Consider the following 20,670-nt stretch of genomic DNA (forward strand, 5'->3'; position numbering starts at 1 on the left):
CGTGTTTGCCCCCTACAGTTTGTTCTTTGTGTGTGTGTGTGGGGGGGGGGTACTGGGAATTGAACCCAGGGCCTTGTGTATTCAAGGCAAGCATTCTACCAACTCAGTTATGTCCCCAACCCCCATATTCTTAAAAGAAGTCAAAATAATCTGTTTAAAACTTCCTATGGATTTCAAAGATCTGGTCTCCTTACCTCTATAATCTTGATCTTATCTCCCCAAACTCTTCCCTTGGCTTGTTGCATTCTTCCCACACTGGACTTCTTGCTACTTCTTAATTAAAAAAAGAAAATGAGACAGGTTCTCTCAATTTTACCCATGCTGGTCTTTTTTTTTTTTTTTTTTTTTGAGAAAGCCTATTTCTTTTTTTTAAGAGAGAGTGAGAATTTTAACATTTTATTTCTTAGTTTTCGGCAGACACAACATCTTTGTTGGTATGTGGTACTGAGGATCAAACCTGGGCTGCGTGCATGCTAGACGGGCGCGCTACTGCTTGAGCCACATCCCCAGCCCCAACCCCATGCTGGTCTTGAAATCATAGGCTCAGCCTCCCCAGGAGCTGGAACTACAGGTACATACAGCCATGCCCAGCTCCTTCTTACTATTCCTTGAACATACCAAACATGCTTCTATACAGAGGCTTTGCTCTTGCAACATATTTCCCCCAGATGTTCACATGATTCACCTCTTTCCCAGTCATTCTGATGAACAGTCATACATGGGAATCATGCTATCTATCATAGGGAAATGAACCCTGATGTTTATTTTGTCCTTTGAGGTTTTATATCAGGCAATTTTCAGAGATTTTGTGCGTGTGTTTGTGTCTGTGTCGTGTGTGTTGCTGGGGGTCAAACCCAGGGCCTCACACATACTAGTCGAGCACTCGGCCACTGAACTACATTCCCAGCTTGACAGAGACTTTCCATTTTTAAACATTTGGACTTCCAGCCAGGAGTGGTGGCACACACTTGTGTAATCCCAATGACTCAAGAGGCTGAGGCCTAAGAACTGCAAATTTGAAGCCAGGCTCAGCAATTTAGTGACACCCTAAGCAACTTAGACCCTATCTCAAAATAAAATAAAATAAAAAATTTAAAAAGGGATACGGATGTAGCTCAGTGGTTAAACACCCCTGGGTTGCATATCTGGTGCAAAACAAAACAAAACAAAACTTTAGAGGGACATAATTCATCCCCTAACACCTAACTTGTCTTTCCTTCCTTTCTTTTTTCCAATGTGTATTGAGCACCCACTGTGTGCCAATCTGTTAAGTGCTGGTAGTGATAAGCAACAAGAAGGCAGGGAAGACATTTAAAAAGGATTAACAAGTGCCATGTAAATATGCTTTGGTAATGGATAACAGACAGGTCTCCCCTTCCCTTCAGGTTCCCAGCCTGGCTGGGCGGGTGAAAGGGCCACATTAAAACTGAGCTAGCTGTGAGGTTAATGAGTCAGCAAGTTGTCAAACCGGGAGACGCCGGGTTTGTTACAAACCAACAGACGGTTGGCACAGACAGCAGCCGGCGCTACCTCAATCCTGCCCTTACTATGACGCAGGGCCGCATCCATCCAGTCCCAGACTCCACCGCCTCCCGGCTCACGGTCCCGCCCCCTGCGTGCTCCCAGGCGCCTCAGAACCCTCCCAGAACTCCGCTCCCTCGGCTCTAACAATAAGGGTTAGTCGGCCACGCCTGCGCCCTAGAGCCGGGGGTGGAGGGCGGGTGGGGGGGGGTGGGCCCTGCCAGCGGCGGGAGGCGGGGAAAGGCGACGCAAGCAGCCGCGACGCCATTTGCTGCTGTCGAGCGTGGGCGCAAGCGGATCTCGGAAGAACCCAGTCTCCAGACTCTCCGGCGCACGCTACTCGGCCTCCAAGAGCCTGCTTGGTCCCGCGTGCGCTCTTTCGTGTCTCCCATTGCGCCCCTCTGAGGAGTCCCCTCCTCCGCCGTTCCCTCTCAGAAAGAAGTCGGAGACTCCGCGAGTCCACCTTCACCGCCATGCCCAAGAATAAAGGTAATGCCACCCGGACCCCGAGACCACGGCTTTACTCGGCCCGATTTCCCTGGCCCTGCCCGCAGCATCCAGGTCAACCCAGGCCGCAGTGACCTTCCTGCCCTGCCCGCCTGTGCCTGGGTGCTCCACATGCGACTTGGAGCTCTGGAGAGGGCCGAGGAAGTTACTCCTGTTTCCCAGTTTGGTCACATTGGGGTGGAGCCGACGCCATTTTTGTAGGGCCTCCTGTGGGAGAATGTGGGCTCTTGCCCCTGGTTCGCGCCAGACTGACCGCGGCGCTTCAGGGACTTATCGCAGGACTTCCCTTGGGATCTCCTGGCCTTCGCAGTTGGGTCCCTGTGGACTTACCCCGCAGGGAAAGTTAAGCCCTGGGATCCGTTCTGAACTTTAAGAGTGATGACTGCTCTCGTGCCCATCTGGTACTCTGCATGGGCTTCTTTATGGACAGTTGTTAGTATTGTTGAGGCTCCTCTCTGTCCTTAATAAACTGTGATGCCTTGATGCTTTTTTAAGGTTCATCTATAGAGATTTACTTTGCTCCGTTTCTTTATGAGGTTTAACTCCCCCCCCCCAAAGACTCCATCCATATTTAGCGAAGTTTTCTGACTTGGCTTCAGATCATGTATATATTGAGATGGGAATAAAAACCTTTATTCTCTCATTCTGGGGCTAAACGTTGGCAAATTATCAGCCGAGGATAAGTTTATTTGGGGTTTCTAAAATGGAAGGCTTAATCTAAGTAAAAACAGAACACTCAGTAAGGAAATTCGCCTTTTTATAGACTTACAGTCATTCTTTTACTTTTAATACCTTTAGAATTTCTTGAAGAAAATTGTGCAAGTAGAAATTGACAAAGCTTTGTATTTTTCACTGGAGAGAGGCATATTACACAGCCCATAAGTCTTCTTTGGTATTCATCTTAAGATCTTCTCCTCTGATCCATGTCTACTTATGTTCTCTTTTCTATTTGACTGTTTTGTAGCTGTCCCTACTCATTACTCTCAAGGTACTTGGTCACACTTCTGTTCACTATTTGATTCAGTCCTTCAAGTTGCTACACAGCTTATTGGTCTCAGAAATAAAACTTGCAGGTCTTTTTTGTAGCAAGATTTTTTGCTACAAAAAAGAAGGGAGGACAAATATATAAGTCTTCAGAAGTCTTAAAACATTTCTTTCTTTCTTTTCTTTTTTTGAGACAGGATCTTGCTATATTGCCCAGGCAGGCCTCAAACTGGTGTACCCCCTGCCTCACCCTCCCAAAGTAGCTGGGATTACAGGCGTGTGCCACCACACCTAGTTTTGTAATTTTTAATCTATAGAATTCTTTATTCTGACATGTTAACTGGATCACTTCGATAAGTATCTTATTCACATCTTTATTTTGAGTGATGAAATTTCCACTTCCCTCACTAGACTATAAGTTCTAAAGGACAGGAATAGCATCTGCCTTAATCACATCAGATTGCCAGCACTTGCCTCTTAGAAGATGCTCAATAAATATTTGTTGGACCAAGTCACTTCCCTTCTGTTGATTGCACCTTTTGGTGAATTATAGGTTCCCCTTTGGTTCCAATGGGACTTATACACTAAAGTCACACCTAGTTCACTAGCCTCATGTTTTGCTTAAGAAAGAGCCCATTTGGAAATTTCTCCAAAACACTTCTGTTTGGTTTAAAGAAGGAATTTGAGAATTTGATTTAGTTTAGAATCTAACTATTTTCTAGAAAGTAAGATTAAAAAGTTAGAATGTTTATTCTACTTTATGCTACTTTGTCATACACTCAGACCTGGTCTTACTTTCAAAAGAGAGTTTAAGGAGCGTCCCATTACATGGCTGATAAGTTGACAAGTAATGAATCTTTTTTTTTAATAAATAACATTTGAGAGATACAAAAGTATAATGAACACCTGGGAATTCATTATTGTGAATTTAAGAATTACAACACACATCAAGTCAAAGCCCTGTGTGCATCCCTCCCTGGTCCCTTTTTACACTCTCTTCCTTTCTTTCTAGACGTAACCACTGAGGTCATTTCCTGTACTTGTAAAGCCAATTCTTTGAAGAGGTTATTACCTATGATTTTGAGATCACCATTCCTTAGCAATATATTGGACTACTCTTAACTGCTTCATTGAAGGAATTGCCAAGCTCAAATATATAACCAGTGAACAGAGTAGGAATAATCCTGGCCCTAATAGAACTTGTGCTCTAGTTTGAAGATCTGGCAGGCATAATGGTTTGAAGTACTTGTCTTTTTCCAAGAAATTAGTTTTCTTGCTCCCTAAAAATGCCTCAAATACTAAACTTGAAATTGTAGTGGCCCACCTAACAAAAGCATTGAGCAAGGTGACAGACATTGGCTCAGGAGAGAGTAAGTGTGCTGCTTTAGAAAGTCAGATATGTGTCTTTGTGGCCAGGCGCACATTCTTGATTATATTTGGGTTGTGAACATTTTTACTGCTTCCAAGCTCTTCCCATGAGTCCCTTGGTATCACTACCACTTAACAGCCTTTCTCCTGCCTTTTGGAAATGACTGCTAATGTGGTTTAGGTTGTGGGATGAGAACAAACAACTGTGGAGAGGTAGCTTCAGTGAACTTACTGGTAAAGTACAGAAGTGATGAGTAAATGGGTTACATTTTTTTTTAATTGTAGGTGGACACAGTACCTTTATTTTATTTATTTACATGTGGTGCTGAGGATTGAACCCAGCACCTCACATGTGTTAGGCGGGCACTCTACCACCGAGCCACAACCCCAGTTCCTGGCTTGCATTATTATATGGTAGTTAAGAGCATGGTCGCTGAGGTTATATAACAGAAACAATGTTGATTAAGGACAAGCTTTGTGAAAGAAGGTAAATTGAGCTTTGAATACAATTGAGTTTGATGACAGGCCCATTCATTGGAGATGTACTGAGCCATTAGAAATCTGAGAATAATACCAAATTGAAATAGTGGGATGAGATGTAAGATTACTAGCATGAAGATGATAAGTGAGAGGAAAATTGATTTCTTCAAAAGGTGGGAAATTGTATTTAAAGTATGAAGAAAAATGATAGGTGAGAGGGAAATTAAGAATTTTTAAGGACTCCAATGAGAATTTTAGAACAGAGGTATTTGGATACTCTGTTCTAACTCCCTCATTTTACAAAGTCTTGAATTGATGACCCTAAGGGGTTTGTGTGAAAGCCCTGGGCATCCTTTACTCTCCCCCTTCTCTTCCCCTCCACATCTGGTCACAGCTCTCATTTCCATCTCATAAATATTATTCTGACTAGTTTTTCCTCTTCATATGCTCTAAGCTAGGTTTGTTCTGCATTTTGTAAAAGGATCTTTTATATACCTTTATTTTATTTATTTATATGTGGTGCTGAGGATTGAACCCAGTGCCTCACAAGTGCAAGGTACAATCCCAGCCCCATAAAAAGGATTTTTTATTTAAAAAATTTGAGTAGTAAATATATTTACATTTTCTGTGTGTCCTTCAGAGAACAGTTTATATATAAGCAAATATGTATTTCTTTTTTTCATATCACTGGTAGTTTTATACCCTTCTTTTACCTTCCTTTTTCACTTATTTTTAAATGAAATTTCAAGTAAAACAGTATAATGAACCTTTGTATAAACATCTCCTAACTCCAGATACCCCCAATTCGTTGCTAATCTTGCATCATCCACACCAAGTCAGGATCCAGATATGGTCTGTGTGTTGACTGGCTGACAGGTCTTTTAAATATCTTTTAATATGAAGATCTGGTTTTTAAATTTTTTTCATAATGTATCATATATTTGCTCATCACAGTCCATATTTTGTTGATTGTATCTTTGTGTACCTTGCTGCTTTTGTTGTTGTTGTTGTTAATAGGCTTTTTGGAGCAGCTTCAGGTTTACAGAAAAGCTAGAAGCAAATAACAAAGTTCCCATTTGTTCTCTGCTCGCTCCCCCACCCTCATTTTCTTCATTATTTACATCATGTATTAGTATGGTACCTTTGTTATAATTACTAAGCCAGTAGAGATACATTATTAACCAAAGTCCATGGTTTACATTAGGGTTGGTATATGAATGCACCATACAGTATCATACAGAATAGTTTCACTGCCTTGAGTATCTCCTCCATATATTCATCTCTCCCTCCCAAACTCCTGGCAACAACTGATCTTTTTACTGTTTCCATAGTTTTGCTTTTTTCAGGATGTCATATATAGTTACAGTCATGCAGTACATAGCCTTTACAAGTTGGCTTCCTTCACTTACCAGTAAGCATTTAAGGTTCCTCCATGTCTCTTCAGGACCTCACAATTATTTTGTTTTTATCACTAATATTCCATTATATAGATGTACCACAGTTTGTTTATCCATTCACCAACCAAATAAAGAACATCTTCATTGTTTCAAAGTTGGGGCAGTTAGCACCTTTTTAACTTCAAATATCCAGTCTAAGCTGCATCCTATAAGATAAAATTCAAACTCTTGTAGTTGCTGGAGTTGTTCTTGCTGTATCACAACAAAATCAGTGTGTTCATTTCAGTAGCTATAACTTCACATCTCCTCATCATTTCCTACAAATGCTCCTTTCTTGAGGTTTCAGGAAGGAGAGAGACAAGACACTTATAGAATTTATCAAGACCCAGTATGTGTTTAGATTTCTGAAAAGAGAGCAAAATGCTTTAGAGACGTACCTAATTTGAGAACTAGAAGCAAAAAAGGATTAGCGGGGGAGTCTGGGTGACCCTGCTAACTGACTGTGATCTTAAGTGAGTTATTTAACTTATCTGAGTTTCAGTGAACTCATTGGTAACTGGGAATAAATTATCTCATAGAGATAATCATGACAAAATAGATAGCATGGTCGCATGGTAGTTAAGAGCATAGTTCCTGTGAATATATAACAGAAACAACAAGGGTATCATTTAAGGATCATCTTTGTAAGAGAGTAAATTGAGGGCTGGGGATGTGGCTCAAGCGGTAGCATGCTCGCCTGGTATGTGTGCAGCCCGGGTTCGATCCTCAGCATCACATACAAACAAAGATTTTGTGTCCGCTGAAAACTAAAAAATAAATATTAAAAATTCAAAAAAAGAGAGTAAATTGAATTTTGAATGGAGATTTCAGTGATTGAGTACTCTGCTATATACCAAAAGTGAAAAACCACAATTCTTTGTCCAGACACTCTGTTCACTTCATCTTAGAAACATCTAATTCCTTCCAAAGGCACTCAAGATTTTACTACAAGAACGTGTCGTGTATGGGGCGAATTCATGAGGCGTTCTATATATTTTTTGTGAGAGTTTTTCTTCTTATTTTTCATTCTTTTGTTTTCTGTTAGCAGAACACACCCAAAGATCCAAGTTTGTATTTAAAAGAAATGAAAAACAAGGAATTTGTATGGAATTGTGGTTTTATTTGGAAAGGATGTGTGCTAAGTTAAAATGTTTTTCTGTGTATTTCTGTGTGTGTGTGTGTGTGTGTGTGTGTGTGTGTGTGTGTATGTTTGGTGGTGGTAGCACTGGGAATGGAACCCAGGGCATCACACATACTAGGCAAGTAATCTGCACTGAGCTGCATCCCTAGTAGGGGGTCTCCTTAAACTGCCCAGGCTGGCTTCAAACTTGTGATCCTCCTACCTCAGCTACCAGAGTGTCTGAGAATACAGGCTTGCACCATGATGCCTGACTTTATAATATTTGCTATTTGTATTTTGGGTCAGAAAAATCCCCAAAGAAAAATCCATGAAGAGTGGGGAGGGTGGTATGTTAACAATATTAAATACGATTAAGAGTACTCAAATTAGGTGAATTTTTCACTTTAGTGATTTAAAATATAATTTATAAGCCTTATTTTAATGTTTCTTTTCATACTATTTTGCAAATGATTTATATCTTTTTTTCTTTTTAAAAAATGATTAGGTAAAGGAGGTAAAAATAGACGCAGAGGTAAGAATGAAAATGAGTCTGAAAAAAGAGAGCTGGTATTCAAAGAGGATGGGCAAGGTAAGTGGTTTCATATGTTAGTCTTGTTTTTGTAACATCTTTTCCTCCCTAAATATGGAATTAGATCTCTAAAGGGGATCCTATTCATAATCCTGAGCAGTAAATCTCTTGTCCTTTTTGTTCTCCATTTCTCATTTCTTGCACTTCTAGAGCCTTTCTTTCTATAATATTTCCTGGTGTCAGTCTGCATTGAGGATTTATACACAAGTTTCCTTGACTTATGTGAACACTTGAGTTATGACTTAAAGATGACCAGAACACAGCCATGGTACAGCCCTGTGATGGCCCTGTAAATAGTCCATTCCTGTTCATGTGCTGGTGGTGGCTGGCCATCCACAGGTGAACTGTTTCTAGAACCAGAGTTAAAATGTTTTTCTGTATTTTTCTGTGTGAAGAACGAATTGCACATTCTTGAACAGCTGTAGTTGACAATTTCTTGATTCAGTGGATTTTTTTTCCCCAGGGCTGGGAATTGAACTTGGGTATTCTACTACTGAGCTATATTCCTGTTCCACTCTTTTAAAAAAATTTTTGCCTGGTGCCATGGTACACAACTGTAATTCCAACAGCTTGGGAGGCTGAGGTAGGATTGTGAGTTCAGACCCAGCCTCAGCAACTTAGCAAGGCACTTAGCAATTCAGAGAGACCCTGTCTCTAAATAAAATATTTTAAAAAGGGCTGGGGGTGTGGCTCAGTGGTTATGCACCCCTGGATTCAATCCTCAATACCAAAAAAAATTTTTTTTGTGGTGCTGGGGATTGAATCCAGGGCCTTGTGCATACAAGGCAAGCACTCAACCAACTGAGCTATATCCCCAGCACCCCCAAATTTTTTTGATACAGGGTCTTGCTGTGTTGCTGAGGCTTATCTTGAACTAGTGATCCTCCTACCTCAGCCTCCTTGGTACCTGGGATTACAACCATGCACCAGCTTAGTGGACATATTTGACAGTAAATGATGCTACATGATATGTTCAGAAGATCATCTGTAGTTGAAGGAAGAATCTGAGGTCATTATAGGCCTCTCCATTCTCCAGTGCCATTAACTTATGATTTCATAAAATACAGTAGGGTAAAACTAAACAATCAATTGACTTTTATAGACTGGTTAAGATTTTTGTCAATGCCAAACCAAGGTATATAACATAATTTCTGACTAGATCACTTGTGTTTTTTCCCACATTTTTATTTTGAGTAATTTCAAACCTAAAGAAAAGTTGTGATGTTAGTATAATGAACTCCCTTAAATCCTTCAACGCGTGTGTATTAAGAAATGCATAGACCGGGCACAGTGGCACAAGCCTGTAATCTCAGCAGCTCAGGAGGAAGAGGCAGGTGGATCACAAGTTCAAATCAGCCTCAGAAATTAAGCAAGGTCCTATGAAACTTAGAGAGATCCTGTCTCAAAATAAAATATAAAAAGGGTTGGGGGCGGGCGCTGGGGTAGAGCACTCACGTGTGAGGCTCTGGGTTCTATCCTTGGCTCCACATAAAAATAAATAAATAAAATGAAGGTATTGTGTCCAACTACAACTAAAAAAAGTATTTTTTAAAAAATGGGCGGGGAGTTTTCTGGGGATATGGCACAGTGGTTGAGCTCCTCTGGGTTCAATCCCTGATACAAAAGAAAGAAAAAGAAATGCATGGTTTTGGCTTGATTTAGTTTGGTTTTTCCTGGACCATTTGAAATTTAGTTGAAGACATGTTTCTTTTCCCTTACTTCATCATGTGTTTCCTAAAGCTAAGCCTGTTGTTTTATATAACTGCAATAGAACTACATATCACACACGGGTAATTAAATAGTAATAGGATTATATACCAGTATCAACAATTGCCTCAATTTTCAGCACTTCAGCAAATAACTTTTGTTGTTGTTGTAGTTGGACACAATACCTTTATTATATTTATTTATTTTTATGTGGTGCTAAGGATCGAACAGGGCCTTGCACATGCTAGGCAAGCACTCTACCACTGAGCCACAACCCCAGCCCAGCAAATAACTTTTCTTGATAGCCTTTTTATAGAATTTTTGGTAAATATATTCATGCTGTACACATAAGTGACTAAAAATGAAACATGTTTTCTGGCTAAAAGATCATTTTTTTGTGGGGTGAGGGTATACTGAGGATTGAACCTAGGGTCTTTACCACTAAGCTACATCCCGAGCTCTTTTATTTTTTTATTTTGAGACATGGTCTCACTAAGTTGCTTAGAGTCTCACTGAGTTGCTGGGGCTGATCTTGAATTTGCAGTCCTCCTGTTTTAGCCTCCCGAGTTGCTGGGATTACAGTCATGCACCACCATGCCTGGCAAGACCTTTAATTTCTTAGCTTCAGTAACTTTTGCCTCTATTATCAGTTGTGTTTATTTAGGCAGACAATACTTTTTTTCATGTTTTTTTTTTCCTACTTTAAAGAGAGACTGCCTCTGAATGGACCAGTCTTCCTGAGGCACACGGTTCACTGTAGTCTGAATAACTCACTTCTACACGTCAGCCCCATGGTTGAGCCTTTCAGATATTCTCAGTATGTTTACAAGTTGGTGTATATCCTCTTTGGGGATCAGTTATATGGGTAACCTAAAGTGTCTGAAGTCTTGTGTCCCATGTGCTACTACCACCATCCTTGGGTCACATAATCTTCTCAGAGTATTTTCTATTGGCAGTGAAATGGGGTAACTTCCTGGGTACCCATTTGAAAAGATTCTATTTAAAAATCTGGCATTTTGCACGCACGGCATATTGGCACACATCTAGAATCTCAGCAGCCTAGGAGGCCAAGGCAGGAGGAGCATAAGTTCAGAGCCAGCCTCAGCAATTTAGTGAGACCCTAGGCAACTAGTGAAACCCTGTCTCAGAGAAATAAAAAGGGCTGGGGATGTGGCTCAGTGGTTAAGTGCCCCTGAGTTCAAAATAAATAAATAAAAATTTGACATTTTTAGCTGGACAAATACCTGTGATCCCAACTACTCAGGAGGCTGAGGCAGGAGGCCAGCTTGGTGAACTTAGCAAGCCCCATCTCAAAATATTTAAAAAGAGCTGGGGAAGTAGCTCAGAGTCAAAATACTCCTGGGTTCATTCCCCAATACCACCAAAAAAAATTGATGTTTTACTTGGAAACACCTTTCTGGCTTTAAGAACTCTCCTTGAGTTTTGCTTCTAAAGGCTCTAAGAGAAAAGAGTAAAAGAATGTGAGAGATTTATGATGTATAATATTCATTTTGGGGATAAACCACCTTTGATCTCCAGAAATAGAGCATACAGTCATAAAGACAGCAATCAGTCTACTTATTCAAAATGAATAGATAATTAAAACATGTCTAATAGGTACAAATTATAAAAATGGCATTACAGAGTCTTGGTTCTGGCTCTACCATTAACTAGCGTGGTATTTATAACTCCTCCATTGTATTTATACTTTTACTACATGTACTTAAGTTACTTTTATCAAAAATTGTTCAGTATTTCATACCCTCCTTTTTTTCCACCTCCCCAGAGTATGCTCAAGTAATCAAAATGTTGGGAAATGGACGATTAGAAGCAATGTGTTTTGATGGTGTAAAGAGGTTATGTCACATCAGAGGGAAATTGAGAAAAAAGGTAGGTGTGGAGATTTGTTTTAATCTAATATAAAATTGGTGAGGGAATGCCTCTATAGTTTTGTGGTGGGGTGAGTGCTAAGGCTCAACCCCAGGGCACACTCTTTTAACTCTGAGCTATATCCCCTACCCCCACACACACCTGCAGTTTTTATGGGCTTAGCAATTTACCTGTTAGTCAAATGACAGTGTCTTGCTGGTAATTTTATGTATATTCCATTGTTTATAAAGAATATTTTGCGTTGCCTATGTTGTATTCCTACCCAGCATATTTAACTTGAATCTGAAGCATTGAGGAAATAGCCAACAGGTGAAAATTGAGGGACATTCTACAAAGCAAATAACCTGACTCTTAAAATGTTAATGTTGAGCTGGGGTTATGGCTTAGTGGTAGAGTGCTTGTCTCACATGCATGGGGCACTGGGTTCAATCCTCAGTACCACATAAATAAATTAAATAAAGATGTTGTGTCCATCTATAACTAAAAAAAATTCTTAAAATGTTAATGTTATGAAAGGGGAGAAAGGCTGGGAACTATTGTTTTAAGAAGCCATAAGGGACCTGATAGGTAGACCTATTTTGGATTCTGTATTGAGTGGGCTGGCTATAAAGCATATTAATAAAATTTGATATGCATCACTCACTGGGACTGATGGCGTAGCTCAGTGGTAGAGTTGTGTTTAGCATGTCCCTATGTTTAATCTCTTACACCAAAAAAAAAAAAAAAGTCCCAGCTCTGATTTTGTGACCTTTTAAAATTTGGTACTATTAATCCTCTGTTCCCAAACTAAAGGGAGCTGTGTATATGTGGGTAGGTGGAAGACAGAAGAAAATAAAACCACATAATTTTCTATTCTCTAGTAGATAACCACTTGGAGTGGTTCAGTCTCTTCATTTTTATTTTAAATATGTTGTACAATGATTTTTTTCTTTTGTAGGTTTGGATAAATACCTCAGACATCATATTGGTTGGTCTTCGAGACTACCAGGTAAAATTTTGATGATCTCAGGGATTATGTTTTCCAAATGCCCATCTGTGGAGTTAATACATACATAAAGTTTTTTAAAAAGCTAAATAATCTGTTTTCTCTTTTTTTTTAATATTTAAAAAGTTTTCCCCTTTTTTGGAATGAGCCATAATACATCGTGGTGGTTTATCATTCTTAGATGGTGAAATAAAAATATAATCTTACATTTAGCCTCTTTCCCCAAGTTTTTAAAATTTATAAGTCTTAAATAAAAACCTGTGAACCATTACTATAGGGGATATAGTGAGTCAGGTGCCCATCCCGGAAAAGGCATATAGCCTGTTATGAGAATAAAACAGGCACGTGAGTAATTACAAAATGTACACACTATTGATATAAATATATGCTTTAAATGTAGATGAGTACCTAGGGAAGAAAATGGTAGTTGCCCTTCATGATCTGAACTTTATGGATCTGGGAGATCCACTTGACTTTTACCTTTTAGAACTCATCTCCATTTGATAGTATCTGTATTTTTATAGTCCCAATAAAGAATTATTTAAATCATTGGGTTCTCAACTCTGGGTGATTTTTGTCCTTCTCAGGATTTGTCAGTACCTGGAGACTTTTCTGATTGTTACAACTGTGAGAGGTGGATAGTGTTACTGGCATAATAGTTAGAGGCTGGAGGTGATGCTGAATATCCTACAAGGCACAGGATAGTATCCCACAACGAAGAATTATCCTGTTCATAATGATCATTATTGCCTTGGTTGAGAAAGCCTGCTTTAAATTCATAAACCATTTTAATACCCGTCATCTTCTTTTGATCTTAATAACCCCAGAAGTAGGAAGAAAAATTAATTCCCCATTAGAAAGGACACCAAAGTTCTGAAAGGAGTAACATTCTGACTAGGCAATCTCCCATGATCCTTCTATACCACTGCTGCTTAAAGGGTGGCCCAGAGATCAGTACCATCACTGTCTTTGGGGATCTTGTTGGAAATGCAGATTCTTGGACCCTAGTCCCAAGCCTCTTTAATCAGATCATGCACCTTAACAAGATCCCAATGGGCTGAAGTGATCAGTTTTCTTCCTTAATTGAGTCATTCATTTCAAATGGGGAAGTGTAAACTTTAAGGCAGTATTTGTCAGTGGAACTTTTGTATCAGAAATACCTAAAGAGGGGGCTGGGGTTGGTTCTTTTAACCGGGGGTGGGGGGTGGGGGTGGGGATTGAACTCAAGGCACTTGACCACTGAACCACATCCTCAGCCCTATTTTGTATTTTGTTTAGAGACAGGGTCTCACTGACTTGCTTTTCACTGTTGTTGAGGCTGGCTTTGAACTCATGATCCTCCAGTCTTAGCCTCCTGAGCCACTAGGATTACAGTCGTGCGCCACCAAGCCCAGCTCACAGTTCTGTTCTTAAAGTAAGATCAGTAAATATCTTTCCTAAGCTCATTATTTAGTCATGCACGTAACCTACTTCCTTCTGGGTTAAACCCAAGGATGTTTTTCAAAGGTAGGAGAAAACTTTAAAGGTTTATAACAGAACAGTGAGACTTGATGTTGTTATTCAATTAAAAAATAATTTATAAAATAACTGATGATATTTTTGTATGTGTAATCAGTTCTAAAATTCTTGTTTCTATTTAAGGATAACAAAGCTGATGTAATTTTAAAATACAATGCAGATGAAGCTAGAAGTCTGAAGGCTTATGGCGAGCTTCCGGAGCATGGTAATGCCACTTGTCATATGGTGTTTGGGTTATCAGTGTTTAGGTAGAGGAATTTTTGTAGAATTTTGTGGATTTTGTCTGCTTAGTTGGTTACTTTTAATGTCTGCTTATGTCATAATACTAGATACTATAAAAGAGAAATTACTGAATTCTGTTCCTAAATACTTACTAAATAAGCCCTTAACTTCTGTATAATGCCAGTGAAAGGAATAATTTTGTTATAGTACTTTTTAAAAATTCCTTTGGAGGAGAGTTGGGGGTGGGGCTCAGTAGTAGAGCACTTGACCTAGTATATGCAAGGCCATGGGCTGGATACCCAGCGCCACAAGAAAAAAAATCAGTTTTCAATCCATTATGTCCCTGTATCATTGCATCCTGTAAGACTTTTTTATTTTTTTAATTTTTCTTGTAGTTGTAAATGGACAGAATGCCTTTATTTTGTTTTTTTATTTTTATGTGGTGCTGTGGATTGAACCCAGTGCCTCATGCATGCTAGGCAAGCACTCTGCCTCTAAGCTACAGCCCCAGCCCCCTATAAAATTTTAGAACTAATATTCTTAGTTCCACTCCTTCCAAATACAAAAGTAATGCTCCCCCCTCCTTTTTTTTCAAACCAGGGATTAAACCCAGAGGCACTTAAACACTGAGCCATGTTCCCAGCCCTTTTTTGTTTTGAGACAGGGTCTTGCTGAGTTGCTGAGGCTAGCTTTGAACTTGTGATCCTCCTGCTTTAGATTCCTGAGTTGCTAGGGTTACAAGTGTGTGCCATCATGCCCAGCAAGTAATGCATTTTTTATGCAGAAAGCTTAAAAAATTAAATCTTTCATAATCTCATCACAGGGGAAATGTACTTTATATACTAATATGTAAGCCTACATTTTTTTGCTTAGCAGTTATTTTTATTTTTTGACCCATTGTATTTGATTATAGAAACAGTCTTATGTACTCATGAAAATTCCACTGAAATTATTTATTTAGCCTTTGTGACATAGAAAATGGTAATATATCTGGAAATAAGAATAGCATGTCATTGTTGTAGGCCTAAGCATGATTTGACCAAATCTTTCTGGTTGATGACTCAAACATCAATGCAAACCAGCTTTCCTTAAAGAAATAGAGTTGTTAGTATGTGCTCAAACATTTTTTGAAGTCTACCTGGAAGTTGTAAATAGCTTCAGAATTAGTATAGTTAGAGCCTGCCTTGCTAAAAATACCCCTGTGGACAAAAGATAATTATAACATAAATACTCTGTCTTGACAAAGTTATAACTTTGCTAGGAAATTTGTTCTGTATAGTAGTGTTGGTAGGTAGAAGTTTGGAAGGTTTTCCTTATGATGAAAACTTTGATTAAATTAAACTAAACATTGAGAGTCTCCTTGTATACTTCAATCTGTTATTGTGTCTTCAGCTAAAATCAATGAAACTGATACATTCGGTCCTGGAGATGATGATGAAATTCAGTTTGATGACATTGGAGATGATGATGAGGACATTGATGATGTAAGTAGATGCACTCTGCATTTTCTGGTTTCTGTTGATGAGTTATGCATGGAAAAGCCAGCCCTTTGCACTAAGTTTCATTTATTTTGGGAATGTGGAACACTTAGATGAGTGTATTTTGGATCTTGTCCATGAATTAAAGTCCTTAGAATTATTTACAAAATAACCAAACTGTTATTTTTATTTTGGGAACTCTAAACAGCCCTTTTCAATATTTCTTCCTAAAAATGTTTGCTTTGGCAATATGAATGCCAGACACTGTAATCATAATCGTAAGTCCTGCTTTTCAATCCCCTATACATGTGAAATAAGGTTCCCAAAGTATCTATGTACATAATCAAAACTAATAATATTTGATTTGATTCAAATATATAATTTCAAAATACCTAGAGTAATTGTTCCTGACCAAGATTCTGTAATAGAATTGCCAGAGCTTTTAAGAGATACCAAGGCCAGTCTTGGGGACGTCTGATTTAGGCTCCACAAGTGATACCCACTGCCAAGATTCTACAGTTAATACTTCTGTACAATCATCTCAGATCATAGTTCAGGATAGGCAGATAGACACATACCTACACACAACACACACACTGGAAGGATATAAAAATCTACAGGTATTCAAGTCCCTTATGAAAAGGTGTAGTATTTTATATAACCTGTGTGTGTCCTCCCAAATACTTTAAGTCATCTCTAGATTACTAATACCTAATACAGTGTGAACGTTAATGCTCAGTAAATATTTGTAATGCTGTATTGTTCAGGGACTAATGACAAGTATACATGTTGAGTACAGACACATTTTTTTGAAATGTTTCCTCTGTGTGGTTGGTTAAAATCAGTGGATCCAGAACCTGTAGATACTTGATTAATCATATATCTCAATTCATCTTTCAGTCCATCTTACATTTCAGTGCATCTCCAAATCATTCAGAATACTCACACCAAGAATTAAACTCAATGTACATAACTACCATTGTGTACATTTTAAAGCATACCCCCAAATAGAAAATGAAAAGGGAAAAATAAACACATTGTTTTATTATTTTTTTAATGTACTTCACTTTGGAGATCCTGAGCTAAGATTCTAACAACTGTTATGACAGTAGAATTAACAGTTATATTCAAGTAACAAGAACTTGACATGTAGCCAATTGTTAAGAATTAAGAACTGATCCAAATATTTTTGATGGCTGTGCTCAAATAGAAAGCCTCTTTAGAAAATTCAGGAACTTAACCAGAGAAAATGCATGAGTGTGAAGCCACACACTCTGAAGTGATAGGTTGAGGATCTAAGCAAAGCAAGATTTTCTCAAAAGAATTTCTGATTCTGTGCCCATACCTTCTCAAAACTGGGCCCAGCAGACTCAGGTAGTGGTTATTAAAGGTAATTGATTTCTATTGAGCATTTTGTAAGGGTTTCCTGAATCGCCTGAGAACAATACCTTTTTCCCTAGACATCTCTCTGGAGGTGTTCTAGCTATATTCCTACAATCATATTGAGAAGAGGAGAATTAGGAGATGCTTGTCCAGTTCTTAAAGAGATAATGCTCCCACAATATAAAATCTCAGATCACTAGCACAAAAGAAAGGAAGGATACACTCTATTAAGAATATTCTGTATAACATAAACATTACAAAGGAGAGCATAAAAAGGGACTGATAGCAGACTAGAATTGAGGATAATTGTTGTTTTCTTTGACCTGATGTTCTTTTCCTTTTCAGATCTAAATTGAACACAACACTTTACATTCCAATTTTTCGGAAGATTGTCCTGCAGTTTGGATTTTGGCCATAACCCTAAAAGAAGATTAAATTTTCATTAGCATGATTGTGATTTGTTAAGGCAGACTGATTTGTTTCTAAGGTATTTGTTTCCTTAAAACTGATAATGCTGAATTATCTTAAGTGAAACATTAAGCCCATTTTGTGCTATTGATGTAATGGAGCTTATGGATAGAAGAGCACATCTATTTAAAAAAAGAAAAAAAAATACATTACTGCCTTTCCTACTTTGATCACTTGCAGTAAGTAAATGGATGTTTTGAATAAACCATTTGCCTTGTACTTGTTATGAATTATAATTAAGCCCTACTTTTGACTAGCCTGTTGACTATACAGAATTTTTCTGTATATTCCAGTTACCAAATGTTCCCTAAAAATTTTGAAGGAGGCAGAAATCTGCATTTGAAGTCAAAACAATACGCCTGTTTTTTTCATATTTAAGTAGCATTTACTTTTACACTAATTTTGATATCTGCATTCTTTTCATGATCTTATTTTGCCATCGTAAACATGGGGGATGGGGTATATTTCTAAAATGTAGTTTTAGAACCTGGGTTGTAATAGCAAATTTTAATTTGTAAAGGTGGTAGTTACAGAAATTGAGCACTAGGTGGCACCCAGCTATCTTAACATTGGAAATATTGGTAGTTTTTTTTTCCCCCCTCATTACTGTGCATAGGAAATTTCCTAAACAAGAAAAGATTGTTTTGATCATATGTATGTAGAATATTTTTGCAGAACAGAAAGATTATGTTAAAAGTGTTATTTTATTTTTAGAAGTCATGTACAAGCTACATTTTGAATGCTTTATTAACACTTAAAATATATAAATGATTTAAATTCATAACAACTTGTACAAATTAAGCCTTTTCAACCTATCCCTAACCTGGGGAAATAAGGAAAAATCACAAACTTAATGAAAACATGGTCTCCATTTTCTGAATGGAAGAGCTACAGCTAAAAAATATAATAAAGAAAACATCATGCTGCAGAGTATATTATATCTTGGTTTGTATTAAGGATGTATTTTATTATGTGGAAAGTTTCCTTTGCTTGTGTTAGGAGTGTAGGTATGTCTTTAGTTTTTCATTGTCAATTCTTCAAACCTCACTAGCCACATTGTAATCATAATACGATTTTAAAACAGATCTATTTATGTTGCTTGTTGAACTTCTATTCCATTGGTCTCCAAAGATTTTTTTTTTCAGTGATGAAAAGTAATACACATGGTAATAAACCTTCATATGGCTTAAAAAACAAGCAGAGCTTCTCTAATCCCACTCAATTATAATTTACTTTCCTAAGTGTAAAAACTGAATTTAAAATCTGAGGTACCATAAAACACTATTAGAACAGTATAGAGTGCCTCACTGTGGTTTATGTTTCTTATTCTATGGAGTTTCTGAACATTTATCTGGGTGGAATGCATCTGAGACCAGGGGCTGGTTTTTAGTATTCATGAGAAACCGGCCTTGGAGAGTTTTAGTGATTGTCTTCATCAGTAACAAAATATGAGATATTTAGGTTTCTATACCTAAAAGTGTTTTGCTAAATTTATATTGTACCTTAGATCTTCCATGTAATTTTACCAAGACTGAACTCTGCATTTGTAATATAGTTCCTGGTAGGGATAGTACAACTCAAAATTTAGTTTACTTTCTACTTACATCCTCTAACAAATATGATTTCTTTAAAGAGTTTTTAAAAATTACAGCTATGTCCCCAATTCATGTATTTACTGATGGTATATTTTTTCATGCTTGGGTAGTAACAGCCCAGTATATTGCTGTTGCCTCCTGAAAAAAATGTGGAATGATAATGATTAAATATTTGAGGTAAGGTTATATCTCATGCAATGCTACTTGGAGGAATTCTATGATGTGAAAACTATAATTTTGTTGATCTGATTTTACTTCAAATAAGGCATGGGAGTGAGTGGTCCTCAAAACTCTTGGTGTTTTTGGGTTTTTTTTTTTTGTTTTGTTTTGGGTTATACTCTTTGATTCCCATATTACAATGCTATAAGCAATGCCCAGAAAGAAAAATAAAAGGCTTAAAATCTAAGAATAATGCTTCTTAATGCTAAGAGGGTATAATAGTTATTACTAATCAATTTGAGAAGGTTTCATTTTTCATGCAGTTTATTCTACTTCTAGTTAGAGTATATACATATCATGTTACTAAAGTGGCTGAATAACCAAACCAAGCATTCATGTAAAAAGTTGTGCAAAGATTTAGTTGTTTGTTGAATCTTTCTTGAACATCCAGCTTTTAAAAAGACCACTTATTTAGGAGCCTGTACACTATGCATGATGACAATTTTTATATTTTATTGAAAAACAGCCATTGGTTTACTCATCGCATCTATGGAATCATGGCTGAAAAACTGTCTGGCTTGTAATTAAACTAAATTTCATCTATCTTACATAACCATTAACTTATGATATTGAATAACATCTTTAATAGCTATAAACTGCTGTCATTGTTGACTTCAGAGTGACTCTGAATAAATAGGTAAAAGCATGTTTTGAATAAAATACGTAGCTAGATTTCTACTTGATTCATATTGTGTGCAGATATATCGACATCCAGTATTGGCTGTGGCTTGACAGTTAAAGTATCAGAATGAAAATGAGGTTCTTTATGTTACCTGTATGTTAATCTTTTTCCTACTTAGTAAGGGTAAGTTTCATTTATTCTGTTAACTTTTCCATGAACTTTCCATGATCTTTTTCATACCACTTTTGTGTTTGGGTTTACCTTAAACTGTCATCTTTTTTTTCCTTCCTATTCAGAAAACAACAAAATCTGAATTCTTAGTATAAGTGTGAAGAGATATTAGACTCTCAGGTATAGAATAAACAGCAATTCAGAGAGTATATTGGAATTTGCCCACCCACCTGCTTGTTCCTTGCGAGGCAGTGTGCTAGGAAGAAAAGCGCAGAAGGCCTGGGATTGGGTGGCCTGTACCTAAAACCTCCACTGCCCTGAACCACAGGTAACCATGGGTGCCTTTTCCAGCTTCTCTTAGCTTCAGGCTCCTTACCTGTAAGATAGGGATGATGAGAATAGTACCT

At 37.8% G+C, this 20,670-nt stretch overlaps 1 protein-coding gene across 1 annotated transcript; it reads left to right on the forward strand.

Moving 5' to 3' along the window:
• The first annotated feature begins 1,757 nt into the window (after positions 1–1,757).
• Eif1ax (eukaryotic translation initiation factor 1A X-linked) lies at positions 1,758–19,920 on the forward strand. The gene is made up of 7 exons (XM_026405433.2): positions 1,758–2,010; positions 7,922–8,005; positions 11,499–11,602; positions 12,540–12,590; positions 14,229–14,310; positions 15,720–15,811; positions 17,534–19,920. Exons 1-7 carry the CDS (start codon positions 1,995–1,997, stop codon positions 17,537–17,539), a joined length of 435 nt encoding a protein of 144 aa, XP_026261218.1. The 5' UTR covers positions 1,758–1,994; the 3' UTR covers positions 17,540–19,920.
• The last annotated feature ends 750 nt before the right edge of the window (positions 19,921–20,670 follow it).

This window comes from Urocitellus parryii, chromosome X (genome assembly GCF_045843805.1).
Source record: "Urocitellus parryii isolate mUroPar1 chromosome X, mUroPar1.hap1, whole genome shotgun sequence".
Classification (NCBI taxonomy): domain Eukaryota; kingdom Metazoa; phylum Chordata; class Mammalia; order Rodentia; family Sciuridae; genus Urocitellus; species Urocitellus parryii.